Raw genomic sequence first — 18,060 nt, 5'->3', positions numbered from 1 at the left:
TCAATGACTAGAAATGTTAATTTATTAAAATAGGTGAAGCCACGAAAGGATACGGACTTCTACTACTGTCAATAGTCCCAACACAGAAGCGTCATAACACTCATAAACACAAAAATGTTTACAATGGTTTTTCCCACCATTCATTTTTCACATCGTGAATTTGACAAATTCTAATTCATTTTGTGTTCGGTGTAGGTTTACCTTTACGTGCCGTTTTGATAGCTGTGTTATTCTCTCGGACAAGGTGAGTTTTAATCAATACATTTGCCTCAATTTTCGCAATGCTAAGTATTGATACATTACCTTGTCCGAGAGAGATTTGTGTAGTTATCAAAACGTCAGGCTGGGGTAAGCCTACACGAAACACAGAATTTATATTAAGTATTTCTAAAATCCCAGATGGAAACAAAAACAATTTGAACCATTCGACTCATACTGTGGAACTCAATGTGGTCTAAATAAAATAAAAAAACAGTTGATAATGCCAGATGCCAACTGTTAAAACAGTCTATAATCGACCATAAATTGTGATTTTACAAAATGAGGGAAATTGTAGTTAGCCGTTTCTAAAACACCACAGAATGTTCATCTTAAAACTGAACAAATCCAACACATAGACCAGCAGAATTCTCTTAAGAGTACATCTCACACACGACCACTGAGGGGCAGACAAGTCAATGTACTGTTTGAATAGAAACAGATCATGCTTGCTTATTGCATAAAATAACCATGGTTGAAACAAACAATGATCAAATAAAAAATAAACACTAATACAAAACACCCCGTTCAGTTAACCTTCTCCAAAAACTGATATAAATCAGATATGGAGCTGCTGTGTGCTTCCTTAACAGACTTGTACCTGCTCATTAGCGTTCACATTCAAAGATAAGCTCCAGCCTCACTACTCAGCACTGTATACAGCATTTTCACTGAACACATGCCCAAGCTTGTGAGAACCTTTCCCCTCAATCAGCTCAGCCATGACACTCTTTCTTAATATATAAACAGCAATGAATTTCAAATTAACTTTCATGCATCGGCTTGTTTGGCTTTAAGGGCATTTTCCAAGATTCTTCGCTTCCACTCTTCGTAATCCTCTGTTGCACTCTCCTCAGAGTCCACTTTCAGCTGCTTTTGAGACATTGGCAGATCTTCCTCTGAAATAGAGGAGGAAAAGGCCTTGATAGACTGCAGAAAATATTCCCTCCAACACTGTTTTAATTCTGCACAACAGCAAAGATTAAGAGTTCCAAACTTCTAAGGACATAATCAGGAATTTGGCATGGTTGTTATTTGGTCACATTTACCTTCCTCTTTTTGTTCAATACTTTCCATGAGTGTGTTCTGTCTTTTCTGTGACATTTTAACTGGATTCTTCAGTGGAGTGGCTTCTTCTAATAAAAAAAAATAAATAAAAAAAGAGTAAAAAAAATCAAGAGATACTTAAAGATCATACCTGAGAGGGCCATACCTGAACTCACTCTACCTACTGCCAGCACTGATTTCAGCCACAACATTCAGAGATTGCTTGTAATTGGCATGTTGTATGCCGCGATAGGGACATCCAATCAAGTTTTCAGTCCTAAAATAGAACATCCACTCTCTCCCTTGTAACCACAACAACAAGGAGAGAGGAATGACCAACATTCTCTTTTCACCCAGTAAAGAAAAAATCTACACACCCGGGGCAAAAGTACAAATGGCCACTATGGAAAAAGGTCACAATAATTCACACACCAGCTTTCTGAAGCATATGTCGCAAGAAAAAGGTATCGTTAGCTAACAGAACATTATGGCTCAGAAGTACGTTTTTAAATCCAAAGGCCCTTCCTGGCCTTTCCCACCATATGTTAGTCAAACCCCTTTATCATTTGACAGCAGACTTACTGCAGATGTCCTGTCCCAGTTTCTGGAGCTGGGTGCACAGCCTGTCAAAGATTCCCTTTTTAGCACCAGATGATGTGACCAGCTTCCTGTCCACTTTGATCTTCAAGCATCTGGAGAGATTTGGGGATATGGGGATAGTGATTAGATTTGATTAATTATCAGGTCGAATGGTATATGGAGAAACAGAACACTGTTAACACTCACTTGCATGCAGCATTCAAAGCAGCTGTAGTGAAGAGTGGTTTTGACAGGTCCACATCTTTCTGCTGAGCAGCAGGCAGGCTTGCTTCATACCTGGAACACAAACATGGATTAATCTTAATAAATTAACATATTTACATTGATAAACTATTACGATATTTGGGACTATCTTGCTCATGAAAGAATACTTGCTTAATATAGTAGCTTCCAAAAGAGTTCTAGAATAGTTGTGTTGGCCAGATGGAGGCTACTCCTCAAGTCCTCACCGTTCTAGTATTTTGGTTGCTACTTTGACTGCATCCATGCACCCAAACTGAACAGCAAGGTCTCGGAGTCCCAGGTGAGAATCAAGGCCAAGCATGCATTCTATGGCCTTCAGAGTGCTTTGATACTGCTTATTTTTCAACCCGGATAATTTGACGGTATATTCCTGAAGAAACATAGCACAAAGACAGTTTTCATAGGGCACGTTAGCGGAGCAATACCATGGTATTTAGTTATTTGATTAAGAGGCGAGTTGCCTTGTCATCACAAAGCTAAATGTTTTAAAGAAAATACACAAAAAACGTACTTTGTCCAGGGGTAACTTCATTGATTTTGCTGCCAGCTCAAGACAAATTATTGCTTTGCTTGTACCCGTAGTATTTTTGAGTCCTGTGCATCTAACCAGGGATAACCGCATGTACTCCTCTGCTTGGCTGTAATATAGATGCAAAACAGAGTTTAGGAAACATCAAGAAACAAAATATTAACAGCTGTTGGTAAGCAGGTTACCGAGCTAACGTTAGCTTTGAACTATGGTCCCGTCTCAAGTATACTAGCTAGCTAATATGATCGTTTTACAGACTCACCTTAGAATTCTTGCAGAGGTTATACCCATTTTAGATGCAAGTTTAGTAAACAGTTCTTTTTCCATTTCCAGTAAATAACAAATGTTCGTGACTGCCAACGAGAGAATAAAAAACAAACACCTCAAGTCGAGTAGTCAGACACAAAAACTTGCCAGACCCTCGCCGCCAAAATGTCCGACGCCATCACGCCCACCAGCCATCTTTCGACATTCTATTGGCTATGACGATACGACGTCTGTTTGCGTCCTTGTTGCTGAAAATAACAACAGAATACACACACTTTTTTTTTTTACAAAGAGAATATATATTGATGTTTTTTTTACAAAGACAATATATTTACATACATCACATTGTATTAATTGGATCTCCGCTGTCTAAATATTTGCGTTACCACTATTGTAAACTGTAATTTAGCCAATAGGAGACGTATTCCCACACTTTGTTTTCGGCTCAGCCAATGCGGGCGAATCTGTAGAAAGGCAAGCTTGGTAGTCACGAGTTATTACAGCCACAAAGTATAAACCCCGCCCATTTCTACCACTTATCTTCTTAAAAGCTGTTTTTTTTTAAACCTAATCATAACCTCAACAATAACCTTAACCACACTGCTAAGCCTAACCCTGACCTTAAATTAAGAACAAAAAGCAAATTGTTGTTTTTATTCATTTTTACGATATATTACGAGTTGACTTTGTGACTGTGATAACTAGTGGAAACTGGGTAGCTGGGTGGATTGATAGCAGTCACATGACTGGGAAACGATTTCAGGGTTAGCTACCAGTTTGCTGATACAAACTTGATAATCATGGTAAGTAAAACGGATAATATAGCTACTCTTTATATGTGTGATTGTTATCCATCCAATCCTTCTGTTTGAGTCATTCATTTTAGGTATTGTTTTTTTGTTATTGCTGTATGGCTGATACTCGAAAACAGACTCAAGTTGTGTGTGGCGCTAGCTAGCTACGGCCTATCTAAAAACGATATAGCTACCTACCAGCTAGTAACTGGCTAAGGCTACTGTAGGCTAACTGTCAACACATTTCATTTTTGAAGAATCGACCGATTCGTTGTTGTCTTATTATTATTTCTGTCTCTTACTTTTAAAGCACACATTTCACAAAGTCAAAGGAGTGCAGTTTGATAGTTAGTATTTTCATGAAATGTCTAGACTGTAGCCAGTTAGCCATCTAGCTAGCTAACGGAGCTAGTAAAGATCAGAGAGTATATCGATTTAACTTGGCATATCTAACTAGCGAACAAGCTAGAAATGGGTTATCCGTGACAGGGCCAAATATACAAACCTGGCCACCACAACTAACGTTCCCTAGCTACTTCAATAGATAGTTGATGGCTAAGCAAAGGTTAGCCATCAGCTGTCAGTCATTGATCATTCATTCTGGTGATGTCAGTATAGCTAGACATAAACATGGTTAGTGTGAACACTGCATATACGAATTAGTAGTTAAAACCACTTGATAGTCTAATGACTCAGTGCTAGCTTGCAGTCTGCACCTATTACAGTCTTGATGAGGAAAGTTAATATTTTTACCATTTCTAATCTCAGGCCATCCAGAACGCTGACATTAGGATAACAATAAATGAGCAAAATCGATGTTTATGTTTGCCAGTACAGTACCATCAATCATTTCATTATTTTCCTTGGGGCATAGCCAGTTTACTGGGCATCTGAGTCAATGTCATGTCTCGGCTCACTGTAACTGTAAACCACTGTAGCTATAATGGTGGAGTATGTGAGAGTAACATGCATGGCATTCCTCTGAGCTTCAGTGTGCTGTCTTTCAGCCTACCACACAGCAGTCACCCCAGGACGAGCAGGAAAAGCTACTTGATGAAGCCGTGCAGGCTGTCAAGGTCCAGTCATTTCAGATGAAACGTTGCCTGGTAAGATCTGCCTATATCCTTCTGTGGGGGGCCCTTTGACTTCCTTGTCTTTTCTGTTAACAATATAGCAAATGTGTATTGTGTTCTCTGACACTCATTAGTGTATGAGAGAGACACTGTTTCCTAGCCACAAGTTACACTACAGCATATTTTGGAGCAGTGTATCAGAGATTAACGTAACTGTACTGTTTACACTTCCATCTGTAGGACAAGAACAAGCTGATGGATGCATTGAAACATGCATCTAACATGCTGGGTGAACTCAGGACCTCCATGTTATCGCCAAAGAGCTACTATGAACTCTGTATCCTTTACCTGCTGCAACCTATGGATCTCTGGTCTAGACATAAATGACTTGTTTCATTCTCCAGATCATTTGACTGTTCTAGGCATGTCCAGGTTTGGTGTTATTTACAGTTGGGCTATGAGTCCCTAATTCTGAGTGCAGACATGGCCATCTCTGACGAGCTCCACTACCTGGAGGTGTACCTGACAGATGAGTTTGCCAAGGGCAGGAAGGTGGCTGACCTCTATGAGCTGGTTCAATATGCAGGGAACATCATCCCCAGACTGTGAGTACTCAAGCACCCTAATGATTGTGTCAGCTCGTGAATAAGGTGAAGTGTAAATGGAAAGCTGCACATGTTCTTTTGGACTAGCCTACTTGTACATGTGATCAATCATGTGACAACAATGTCCTCTTTAGGCAGTGCAAACTAGATGCAGCTTGACTCTAGAGGAATAGGAAACAGGACAAGTAATGACCCCCCCCCCCTCTCTCCCCAGTTACCTGCTGATCACTGTGGGGGTGGTGTATGTTCGCTCCTTCCCTCAGTCGCGTAAGGACATCCTAAAGGACCTGGTGGAGATGTGTCGTGGGGTACAGCACCCGCTGAGAGGCCTGTTCCTCAGAAACTACCTGCTGCAGTGCACCCGCAACATCCTGCCTGATGATGGGGAGCAGCTAGAGTAAGAACAAAGGGAGAATCTCAATTACATACTCCTTGTGTCCTCTCGCCTCTTTCACAAAACCCTTTTGGAGTAAAAGGTCAGAGGGGAGGGACCTCTGGCTTTCTCATCCAAAGGTTTTGAGAAGGAGGTGAGGAAAAAGAGGATGCAAGGAATATGTAATTGAGATCCTCTCAGTCTCTCCTCACACGGCTCCCCTCCTGAGCTGCCCCTCGCTCATTCTCATCGACCGATTCCCACTCGCAATCCAGGCCTCTGTGTGTTAACCAGACATCCTCGTTATGTTGTTTCCTTCCTCTGATTGAATGAAGATTTGAGCTCGTTGTTTAGCAATCATCCCAGAAGTTTTAAATGTGACCGTTCAATTATTGATTTAATGAAAGGGCCTATATACTTCCTTTTGATATATCATACTCCACCTAATGAGGATCTCATCTCTAACCTCTTTCCAGAGGGGAGGATGCGATGACGGGAGACATTAACGACTCCATTGACTTTGTGCTGCTGAATTTTGCTGAGATGAATAAGCTGTGGGTGCGCATGCAGCACCAGGGCCACAGCCGAGACAGGGAGAAGAGGGAGAAGGAGAGGCAGGAGCTGCGCATCCTGGTCGGGACCAACCTGGTTCGACTCAGCCAGCTGGAGGGGGTCAACGTGGAAAAGTATAAACAGGTTTGTGATTGCATGTCTGCATATAGAGATATATATCTCTATCTCAACGTCTAGAGCTGTACATTTGCGTGTACTGGAAGTACAATGGAACCTTTGACATTAACTCTAAATGCTGATGTATGAGTCATCTGGAACCTCCGTGAAGACTGTGTAGTTAATATTAATCAGTATGGTTGTTTGCCATTTTTCAGATATTGGCTTGCAAATGTATTCATGTATTTCAATTGAGAGCGTCATGCCATACAGAAGAGACTAGGAACACAGCATGCACTGTTCTAGAATAAAGAGCACCTGTAGGGTTTAGCCTTTGTTGTTTGTCTAGCTGAGGGAGTGGAGACGAGAGAAGATGATCCTTGTCAAGCTCAGAGAGGGGTTCTTAACCCTGAGCACCTCTTTTGATGTTTTATGTCTGCTATTATATCTACTTTACCTTAGAAATTATGTTTGTCAAATAGGGATGCGGTATTGGATAAAATATTACATTGAATATGTATTACAACGTGCAGAAAATACACAAATAAGTAAGTCTCGTATATCTAGTGAGGTTGCCCATTGTGTTGCATTGTATTTGGGTTATTTCTCTCCCCAGATTGTGCTGTCCGGTGTCCTAGAGCAGGTAGTGAACTGCAGAGATTCCCTGGCTCAAGAATATCTCATGGAGTGCATCATTCAGGTAACTACTGTTTCCAGTTTGTCATTGCGTCAAGGTTTGTAGTAGGAAATGCATACACAAGAACTAAACTCAGCAAAAAAAGCAACGTCCTCACTGTCAACTGCGTTTATTTTCAGCAAACTTAAATATTAAACTTAAATATTTGTATGAACATAACAAGATTCAACAACAGACATAAACCTAGCAAGTTCCACAGACAATGTGACTAACATAAATGGAATAATGTGTCCCTGAACAAAGGGGGGTCATAATCAACAGTCAGTATCTGGTGTGGCCACCAGCTGCGTTAAGTACTGCAGTGCATCTCCTCATGGGCTGCATCAGATTTGCCTGTTCTTGCTGTGAGATGTTACCCCACTCTTCTACCAAGGCACCTGCAAGTTCCCAGACATTTCTGGGGGGAATGGCCCTAGCCCTCACCCTCCGATCCAACATGTCCCAGACGTGCTCAATGGGATTGACATCCGGGCCCTTCGCTGGCCATGGCAGGACACTGACATTCCTGTCTTGCAGGAAATCACGCACAGAACGAGCAGTATGGCTAGTGGCATTGTCATGCTGGAGGGTCATGTCAGGATGAGCCTGCAAGGACATGCGGGAGGAGGATGTCTTGCTGAGATTGCCTGCAATGACAACAAGCTCAGTCTGATGATGCTGTGACACATCGCCCCAGGCCATGACGGACCCTCCACCTCGATCCAGACCTCAGGCCTCGGTGTAACGTTCATTCCTTCGACGATAAACGTGAATCCGACCATCAGCCCTGGTGAGACAACCTCGACTTGTCAGTGAAGAGCACTTTTTGCCAGTCTGGTCCAGGGACGGTGGGTTTGTGCCAATAGGCGACGTTGTTGCCGTTGATGTCTGGTGAGGACCTGCCTTACAAAAGGCCTACAAGCCCTCAGTCCAGCCTCTCTGACTATTTGTGGACCGTCTGAGCACTGATGGAGGGATTTGCGTTCTTGGTGTAACTTGGGCAGTTGTTGTTGCCATCCTGTAACTGTCCCGCAGGTGTGATGTACCGACCCTGTACAGGTGTTGTTACACGTGGTCTGCCACTGCGAGGACGATCAGCTGTTCGTCCTGTCTCCCTGTAGCGCTGTCTTAGGTGTCTCACAGTATGGACATTGCAATTTATTGCCCTGGCCACATCTGCAGTCCTTATGCCTCCTTGCAGCATGCCTAAGGCACGTTCACACAGATGAGCAGGGACCCTGGGCATCTTTCTTTTGGTGTTTTTCAGAGTCAGTAGAAAGGCCTCTTTAGTGTCCTAAGTTTTCATAACTGTGACCTTAATTGCCTACCGTCTGTAAGCTGTTAGTGTCTTAGTGACCGTTCCACAGGTGCATGTTCATTAATTGTTTGATTCATTGGGAAACGGTGTTTAAACTCTTTACAATGAAGATATGTGACATTTGGATTTTTACGAATTATCTTTGAAAGACAGGGTCCTGAAAAGGGGATTATGTTTAAAAAAACAAAGTTTATTACTGATTCATCACAGACTAGTCACATGGTGGAGGTGTCACCCTACTCTGCTGTCTCTGGCCCTTCTCCTCTTCTAATAGGTCTTCCCTGATGAGTTCCACCTTCAGACACTGAACCTATTCCTTCGTTCCTGTGCCGACCTGCATCAGCACGTCAATGTCAAAAACATCATCATCGCTCTCATTGACAGGTGACATAACTCTGCAACATGATTCAATTTCAATCAGTATACTACACGTGGGATTGCACTTTTCCATTTTCCCTTGGTGTTGTGCTGGGAACCGACTGACACAATTGGTCTTCTCTGTTTTAGACTGGCTTTGTTTGCTCACCGAGAAGATGGACCTGGAATCCCTGCTGAAATCAAACTGTTTGATATTTTCTCCCAACAAGTAGCCACAGTTATACAGGTAAGTGATGGAGAAAGACTTTACTCTTTTTTTTTTCTTCTCCTGTCTTTCTCCTGCAATCCATTTTCCCATTGATTTGGTCATTTAAAATTCCCCTGCACATGTTATATTGCTGTATTGTTCTCTCACTCAAAAAACAAATTCTGGCACAAAATCTAGGTCTAATTTTCCTCTCATCGACTCAATCTCATGACCTTGATGTATGCTTAAGTTTAAGAAATTAAACTGAAGTAGTCTTCCTTTAGATACGTTATTACCTTATTTTGTATTTTATCTCCCCCCCCCCCCACAGTCCCGCCAGGACATGCCTTCGGAGGATGTTGTCTCATTACAGGTGTCCCTCATCAACCTGGCAATGAAGTGCTACCCTGACCGGGTGGACTATGTGGACAAGGTGTTGGAGAGCACAGTGGAGATCTTCAACAAGCTCAACCTGGAACAGTAAGAGCACTACCATGTCTCAGTGTTACATTAGTCAATCTTCTGGGTAGTTCTTTTTCTCCTTTGTTTGGTAGAGGAATTCAACGTTGCATCAGGCCAAAGATGTACATGAATGGAAATTAAAATCAAATTATATTAGCAGGGGTTGTGTTAATGCAGAATTCTGTGTTTTTCACGCAGGGGAAGAAAAAAATATGCTAAAACGAGTAAGACATATCTTGCTGCATTTATAAACGCAGATCTGAAATGCTTCTTATTGTAATTTCAGCTCATCAGACTAATTTTGTAATTTAGTTGCACTGATAAAAAGTTCCACTGATAAAAATGAATGAACGGGCATTCTAGCAGCAGACAGCGCTCTAACTGATGTGTAGCTACCTTTATCGGTGCAGTCTTAACCTTCTTTTCTATGGTAAAATTTAACTTCAAGCAAATTGTCCATGTCTATGATCTCAAATCTCTGTAAGAAGTTTGAGGTAATGTCTTAATGAAATTCCCTTTTTGCTTTAGACAACAAATAGATAATAATGAATTTGTTTTGCTGCCAGCATGTGATAGTTGGAAGTTTATTGTATTTCCCAATTTTCAAAGATAGCTGGAAAAGAACTGCCGTTGCTACTGCAGTATATTCATTCTCAACTATTGTCTCCCTCCTTTCAAAGCATTGCAACCAGTAGCGCTGTCTCAAAAGAATTGACTAGATTGCTGAAGATCCCAGTGGACACCTACAACAACATTCTGACTGTTCTGCAGCTCAAGCACTTCCCTCCGCTCTTCGAGTACTTTGATTATGAGTCCCGCAAAAGCATGAGCTGTTACGTTCTGAGCAACACTCTGGACTACAACACCACCATTATAGCCCAGGAGCAGGTCAGTACACACACCCCAACGCACACAAAAGGTACCAGTCAAAGGTTTAGACACACCTACTCATTCAAGGGTTTTTCTTTATTTTTACTATTTTCTACATTGTAGAATAATGGTGAAGACATCAAAACTATGAAATAACACATATGAAATCATGTAGTAACCAAAAAAGTGTAAAACAAATCTAAATATATTTGAGATTCTTCAAAGTAGCCACCCTTTGCCTTGATGACAGCTTTGCACATGCTTGCGTTCTCTCAACCAGCTTCACCTGGAATGCTTTTCCAACAGTCTTGAAGGAGTTCCCACATATGCTGAGCACTTATTGGCTGCTTTTCCTTCACTCTGCGGTCCAACTCATCCCAAACCATCTCAATTTGGTTGAGGTCGGGTGATTGTGGAGGCCAGGTCACCTGATGCAGCACTCCATCACTCTCCTTCTTGGTCAAATAGCACTTACACAGCCTGGAGGTGTGTTGGGTCATTGTCCTGTTGAAAAACAAATGATAGTCCCCCTAAGTGCAAAGCAGATGGGATGGCTGCAGAATGCTGTGGTAGCCATGGTGGTTAAGTGTGCCTTGAATTCTAAATAAATCACTGACAGCATCACCAGCAAAGCACACCCACACCACCTCCTCCATGCTTCACGGTGGAAACCACACATGCAGAGATCATCCGTTCACCTACTCTGCGGCTCACAAAGACACAGCGGTTGGGACCAAAAGTCTCAAATTTGGCCTCATCAGCCTAAAGGCATATTTCCACCGGTCTAGTGTCCATTGCTTGTGTTTCTTGTCCCAAGCAAGTCTCTTCTTCTTATTGGTGTCCTTTAGTCATGGTTTCTTTGCAGCAATTCAACCATGAGGCCTGATTAACAGTTTCCACTGAACAGTTGATGTTGAGTCTGTTACTTGAAATCTGTGAAGCATTTATTTGGGCTGCAGCCATCTGAGGTGCAGTTCACTTTAATGAACTTGTCCTCTGCAGCAGAAGTAACTCTGGTTCTTCCTTTCCTGTGGCGGTCCTCGTGAGAGCCAGTTTCATGATGTCGCTTAATGGGTTTTGTAACTACACTTGAAGATACTTTAAAAGTTCTTGACATTTTCCAGATTGACTAACCTTCATGTCTTAAAGTAATGATGGACTGTCATTTCTCTTTGCTTATTTGAGCTGTTCTTGCCATAATATGGACTTGGTATTTTACCAAACAGGGCTTTCTTCTGTATACCACCCCTACCTTGACACAAAACTAATTGGCTCAAAAGCCAAAGAAATTCCACAAATGTACTTTTTTAACAAGGCACACGTGTTAATTGAAATGCATTCCAGGTGACTACCTCATGAAGCTGGTTGGGAGAACGCCAAGAGTGTGCAAAGCTGTCATCAGGACAAAGAAAGGGTGGCTACTTTGAAGAATCTCAAATGTAAAATATATTTTGATTTGTTTAACACTTTTCTGGTTGCTACATGATTCCATATGTGTTTTTTTCATAGTTTTGATGTCTTCACTATTATTCTACAATTTTGAAAATGAAGAAAAACCCTTGAATGAGTAGGTGTCTTAACTTTTGACTGGCACTGTACACATACACTGATATATGCTACTTACTTACATTTTTGCACATTACACATTGAGCTGTGTTCTTTCCCACAAGTGTTTTCTTGTTGGGCTTTTTTTTACCTTACTTTATCTGTTTAGGTAAGCATCCACAAAAGGCTCTTTGTATTGTATACTTCCAAGCAGTCTGCCTACGTATTTTCATCAATTCTCTTCAAGATATTGGCTGTTCAAGGCACGTTAACCTTTTCTAACTTTTCTATTTGGAAAAGGTCAATGTGAACCATGATTCAGAGCACGTCTTTTCTAAGAGAGCTCTTAGTGGGACTCCAAGAAAACGTTGATTTCCCATTAATGCCATAAGAGGCCTTTAAAAAAAAAAAGCCTTTCTCTCAAACGTATATAACGATCTTCACCCATACCTTTTTGACTGTGATATAACTTCAACTCTATTACAATATACTTGCCGTTTGTTGATATTTATTTTCTTTAAAAAATATGTATTTTATTTTTTCGCTGCTTATTGCCCTTTCCAGTCTGCTCAAGAAAGCGTGTTGATGATTGTGCCTTCAGAAAGTATTTACACCCCTTTTTACTTTTTTCACATTTTATGTTACGAAGTGGTCTTTTTTGTCAACGGTTCACACATAATACTCTGTAATGTCAAAGTGGAAAATTCTATTATTTTGAAATTGATTAGATAAGTATTCAACCCCCTGAGTCAATACATGTTACAATCACCTTTGGCAACGATTACAGCTGTGAGTGTTTTTGGGTCAGTCTCTAAGTAGCTTTGCAAACCTGGATTGAATAATATTTGCACTTTTTTATTTATTTTAAAATTCTTCATGCTCTGTCAAGTTGGTTATTGGTCATTACTTGATTGTCATTTTCAACTCTTGCCTTGGAGTTTTAAGCCAATTTGGCAAAACTGTAACTAGGCCACTCGGGAACATTCAATGTCTTCTTGGTAAGCAACTTCGGTGTAGATTTGGCCTTATTTCCCTGCTGAAAGGTGAATTTGTCTTCCAGTTTCTGTTGGAAAGCAGACTGAACCTGGTTTTCCTCTAGGATTTTGCCTTAGCTCTATTATGTTTGTTTTTATCCTAAATAACTTCCTAGTCCTTCCTGATGACAAAGCATACCCATAACATGATGCAGCTATCACCATGCTTGAAAATGTGAAGAGTGGTACTCGGTGACGTGTTGTTGGATTTGCCCCAAATATAACGTTGTGTATTCAGGACAAAAAGTGCATTTATTTGCCACATTTTTAGCAGTATTACTTTAGTGCCTTATTGTCAACAGGATGTATGATATGGAATATTGTTATTCTGTACAGGCTTCCTCCTTTTCACTGTCATATAGGTTAGTATTCTGAGGTAACTACAATGTTGTTGATCCATCCTCAGCTTTCTCCTATCACAGACATTAAACTTTGTAATTGCTTTAAAATCACCATTGGCCTCAGTGACAGTCTCAATTTGATCCATTTGTATTTTGTGGAAAAAGTACTTTCTGAAAGCACTGTAAATATCTCACTGCTGAAGCACTGCTTTCTCTCTCCCTCAAGGTGGATGCCATCTTGACCCTGGTGTCGACACTGATCCAGGACCAGCCAGACCAGCCCGCTGAAGACCCCGACCCAGAGGACTTTGCTGAGGAGCAGAGCCTTGTGGGTCGCTTTATCCATCTGCTGCTTTCCGACGACCCCGACCAACAGTATCTGGTAAGCCTAGCTCACCGTACAGTTGAATTCCGGCACAGTATCCATGTGTTTTCAGGAGATGTGTTTTATGTGTTAATGGAGGTCTCCGTCATGTTCTTCAGATCCTGAATACAGCCAGGAAGCACTTTGGTGCTGGGGGGAACCAGAGGATTCGCTACACTCTTCCACCGCTGGTGTTTTCTGCCTATCAGCTGGCCTTCCGCTACAAAGAGAACTCTTCATCAGTACGTAACCCTTCCCCTAACTTCACGGAACAAAAATATAAACGCAAAGTGTTGGTCCCATTTTTCATGAGCTGAAATACAAGATCCCAGAAATGTTCCATACACACAAAGCTTTTTTTCTCTCTCAAATGCAAATTTGTTTACATCCCTGTTACTGAGCATTTCTCCTTTGCCTAAATAATCCATCCACCTGAGGGGTGTGAGATATATAAAGAAGCTGATATAACAGGATGATCGTTACACTGGTGCTGGGGACAATAAAAGGCCACTCTAAAATGCGCAGTTTTGTCACACAACACAATGCCACCAATGTTTCAAGTGTTGTGGGAGGGTGCTGACTGCAGGTATGTCCAACAGAGCTATTGCCAGAGAATTTAATGTTAATTTCTCTACCTTAAGCTGTTGTTTTAGAGAATTTGGACGTACATCCAACAGGCCTCACAACTGCCGACCATAACTATAGAACTCCACCTCCTGCTTCTTCACCTGCGGGATCATCTGGGGGGGGGGGGGGTGCTGCTGAGGAGTTTTTGTCTGTAATTAAAGCCCTTTTGTGGGGAAAAACTCATTCTGACTGGGCCTGGCTCCCCAGTGGGTGGACTTGTCTCCCAAGTCAGTGGGCCAATGCCCTCCCAGGCCCACCAATGGCTGCTCACCCTGCCCAGTCATGTGAAATCCATAGATTAATTAATTGATTTAAATTGACTGATTTCCTTCTATGAACTGTAACTCGGTAAAATCTTTGAAATTGTTGCATGTTGCGTTTTTTTAAAATATTTTTGCTCCGTATACATATAGTTTTTTAGGAAGAGGATGATTTATAATAAACAGGAAGGTGGATTTGAACTGTTTCCTCTTTGTTGAACACGTCCCACAGGATGATAAATGGGAGAAGAAGTGCCAGAAGATCTTCTCATTTGCCCACCAAACCATCAGTGCTCTGATCAAGGCTGAGCTGGCTGAGCTGCCCCTCAGACTCTTCCTACAGGGGGCGCTGGCCGCAGGAGAGATTGGCTTCGAGAACCACGAGACTGTGGCATACGAGTTCATGTCACAGGTACAGGGGATAAAATGGGTTGAGAATGTGACATATTGGAAAGAGGGAGGGAGGTCACTACCCCTCTTTGCCTTAGGTTTACTTGTGCCCTGTGTTGGTAGCAATGATCCACTGATTTTGGTGAGGAATTTTTCTATATCTGTTTTCTCTGAGAACCCCCTCCTCCCTCCCTCACCCAGGCCTTCTCCCTGTATGAGGATGAGATCAGCGACTCCAAGGCTCAGCTAGCAGCCATCACGCTGATCATCGGCACGTTTGAGAGAATGAAATGCTTCAGCGAGGAGAACCACGAACCGCTGAGGACACAGTGTGCACTCGCCGCCTCCAAACTGCTCAAGAAGCCAGACCAGTGTCGGGCCGTCAGCATCTGTGCACACCTCTTCTGGTCCGGACGCAACACTGAAAAGAATGGAGAGGAGGTGGGGGTTGTGATCACAAAGAGGAGGAATACATATAATTATTGTGTAGAAACAGTGCAGTACTAAAGATGGTGTCGCCATAGTAACAGGACATGCAGTAACAGTCTAGTAACCAAGTTTTGAGACATATTTATTTTATTTAAACTTTATTTAAGACTGATTGCCATGCTTTGTCTTCTGTTCCGATGAGAGGTTAAAAAAACCACTTTTTTAAAAAGCGGGGTGGTAATTCTAAGGTTCCTTGTGTATAATGACATACATAATCAGAGTATTGAAGCGTGAGAAATGCAGGACGAGGTTCTCTTTGTTCTATGATTGGTTGCTGCTGAAGTGACTACGAACACGTAGCACTTTCATCTTCCTCTTTCTTCATTACAGGTGGCATGTGTGTGAATGCGTGGTAGAGTTTTACACCTCGCCTGTGTCTCTGTCCTCAGATTCGTGACGGGAAGAGGGTGATGGAGTGCTTAAAGAAGGCCCTGAAAATCGCCAACCAGTGCATGGACCCGTCATTGCAAGTGCAGCTCTTCATTGAGATCCTGAACCGATACGTCTGTTTCTACGAAAGAGAGAATGATGCGGTATGTGCACATTTCTTCCCCCTCGTCCTCCTCGTCTGGACTACCACTCATTCCTGACACGCTTGTTCAGAACCAGGCCTACATTATGAAATCCTGATGTCTATTCAACGCACTTCAAGTGCAGCCGGGTCACATTGAGCTCCCTGGAGAGGTGCCATCCAATCTCCCCTGTTCTCTGAGTTTATTGGAACAGTGTTAGGACTTGCTAGGACTCCAAGGCGACGCCCACTGTTGGTGGTTATTTACCAGCGCGGGAAGGACAGGAGGCTACAGCTCACCCGCCCACTCTCCTCAGATAGACACCCCATCTGCATCAGGGGGTTCTTTTTAACAGCTAGAGAGGGTACTAGGTCTCCAGGGACTGAGAACAGGGGCTCCATAGACATGACAATTTCAGACACTAACATAATTTTTACCGCTTAATCATTGTATAACATTTGTTTTATAACTGAGTATATTTATGCATATCTACAGTAGGTAACACATTGTTGTTTTTTCTAACTAATTTCAACCTGTTTGAAATTATTATTTAAGATCATGAAACGTCTTGATCCCCTGTAGGTGACGGTCCAGGTTCTGAACCAGCTGATCCAGAAGATCCGAGAGGACCTACCAAACCTGGAGGCCAGCGAGGAGACGGAGCAGATCAACAAACACTTCCACAACACACTGGAGCACCTGCGTCTGCAGAGAGAGTCGCCGGAGGCCGAGGGACCTGCTTATGAGGGCCTGGTGCTGTAGGGCTCGCTACACTTATAAAAAAAATATCTATATATATTTACACACACACAGACACATGTACACTCACACCAGGGGATTCCATCCATTAGGGAAAAATGCCATTCCCACCAACAACACCTGCCTTCCATCTCCCTTTCTCTATCCTTTTCTCCTCACTCTTCTTCCTTCTATCATCCCTCTTTATTTCATGTTACCATTTTTAGCATAAGGTGTTGCATTTAATGGTGTTGCTTTTGAGAATACATGGTGTACAGGCTGCGGTCTGCCTTGCACTTCCTGCGTGTTGTCATTCCTTCATATTTGACCATTTCTGTCGTCCGTCGTCACCCTCCGAAGGAGATTATATAGCCAGTGGAAGCACATGTTTAAACTTTGACCCCTACTCGCCTCCCCTCTGTCTGTATGTCATAATTTCATGGTCACGCAGAAGAATGAAATAATGCCTGTTTTTAGAGAATGTCGCGTCATTATGAGGTCGTACTGGGGAGAGTTATTCCATTGACCTCACGCTGTGACCCAACAACCCCTTCTCCACGGACTAACACCTGGGCTGTAGATTTTCCTTTGCCCTCCTCTCTCTCTCTCTCAACGGCTTCACTCATTTGGCTTGAGCTTTTTTTTTTTTTTTTTCTGGTTGCAGCCTTCTGTGGTTGGCAGCCATTTGTAGAGAGTTAAGCGGCGTGTGTTGGTGCATGCTTTTACATAGACCTGCTCTGGCTATCTCCATGAGTGGTAGGAGAAACTGATGTGTATGTTGCCCTTTTTGTCACTGGAGCTTATACAGTGGCGGCTAACCTTCATTTCTTTGACGTCCACATTGATTAAAAGATCTTCGTTGGAGGTGGGTTCTATTCAGCTTGTTGTCTTCTGGATTTTGAACCCTATGTATTGTATGTATGACCTACTTGTAAATCAGCAAAAACAGAATAAGTATCATCAATGTCATTTGCACAAATAAACAAATTGTTATTAAACCTACATGTCGTCCATCTTCTGTTATGCTGCAGATTACTAGCCTGTAGTTTTGAGTCGGTGCACTGAAGTGCAAATGAGGGGAGATTCACATTTGTTTACAGAATGACTCACAGGGTGCTATGAAAGACAGACAAGGTTATTATTAAGGGTGTATTTTTAGAAACACTAATTTGGTTTTGTTTTCTACCATTCAGTATGGTCAATGTTGTATTTAGTTGTGACTCGTGCTTAACAAATGAGTTTCAATTAGCTATCTACTGACTGCTGCTGTTAACCCGTTTTATGTCATCCGTTGCTAGGTGACTGTTCAATGGAGACAGGCTGTTAGTGGCCAGAGGAATCATTTTCACAGCTGGCAACATGTTTTTCTTTGTCATTAAGCTAAGAGTTTGTGCCTATACTATATAAAGGC

The 18,060-nt window shown here is 42.1% G+C and overlaps 2 protein-coding genes across 4 annotated transcripts; one reads left to right on the top strand and one right to left on the bottom strand.

The window, feature by feature from the left end:
* Nucleotides 1-4: 4 nt before the first annotated feature.
* On the bottom strand, nucleotides 5-3,141 carry orc6 (origin recognition complex, subunit 6). The gene is made up of 7 exons (XM_064923802.1): nucleotides 2,940-3,141; nucleotides 2,660-2,786; nucleotides 2,355-2,518; nucleotides 2,092-2,181; nucleotides 1,888-1,997; nucleotides 1,308-1,394; nucleotides 5-1,157 (listed from the first exon to the last, which is right to left on the bottom strand). Exons 1-7 carry the CDS (start codon nucleotides 3,002-3,004, stop codon nucleotides 1,030-1,032), a joined length of 771 nt encoding a protein of 256 aa, XP_064779874.1. The 5' UTR covers nucleotides 3,005-3,141; the 3' UTR covers nucleotides 5-1,029.
* Nucleotides 3,142-3,526: 385 nt separating this feature from the next.
* On the top strand, nucleotides 3,527-17,651 carry LOC135504865 (vacuolar protein sorting-associated protein 35). Of its 3 annotated transcripts, none has more exons than XM_064923788.1 (17): nucleotides 3,527-3,747; nucleotides 4,761-4,844; nucleotides 5,052-5,148; nucleotides 5,293-5,416; nucleotides 5,631-5,813; nucleotides 6,266-6,485; nucleotides 7,075-7,158; nucleotides 8,727-8,836; nucleotides 8,960-9,056; nucleotides 9,349-9,497; nucleotides 10,160-10,367; nucleotides 13,496-13,651; nucleotides 13,753-13,875; nucleotides 14,753-14,932; nucleotides 15,112-15,351; nucleotides 15,789-15,932; nucleotides 16,494-17,651. In XM_064923788.1, exons 1-17 carry the CDS (start codon nucleotides 3,745-3,747, stop codon nucleotides 16,671-16,673), a joined length of 2,382 nt encoding a protein of 793 aa, XP_064779860.1. In that variant the 5' UTR covers nucleotides 3,527-3,744; the 3' UTR covers nucleotides 16,674-17,651. The 3 variants fall into 3 exon arrangements, with proteins under 3 accessions (XP_064779860.1, XP_064779850.1, XP_064779840.1); XM_064923778.1 differs by having other exon boundaries at nucleotides 4,758-4,844; XM_064923768.1 differs by having other exon boundaries at nucleotides 4,746-4,844.
* The last annotated feature ends 409 nt before the right edge of the window (nucleotides 17,652-18,060 follow it).

This window comes from Oncorhynchus masou, chromosome 2, assembly GCF_036934945.1.
Source record: "Oncorhynchus masou masou isolate Uvic2021 chromosome 2, UVic_Omas_1.1, whole genome shotgun sequence".
In the NCBI taxonomy this organism is placed as follows: Eukaryota; Metazoa; Chordata; class Actinopteri; order Salmoniformes; family Salmonidae; genus Oncorhynchus; species Oncorhynchus masou.
Note: the sequence above shows the minus strand (reverse complement) of the source record. Positions and strands in the feature narration are given on the sequence as shown.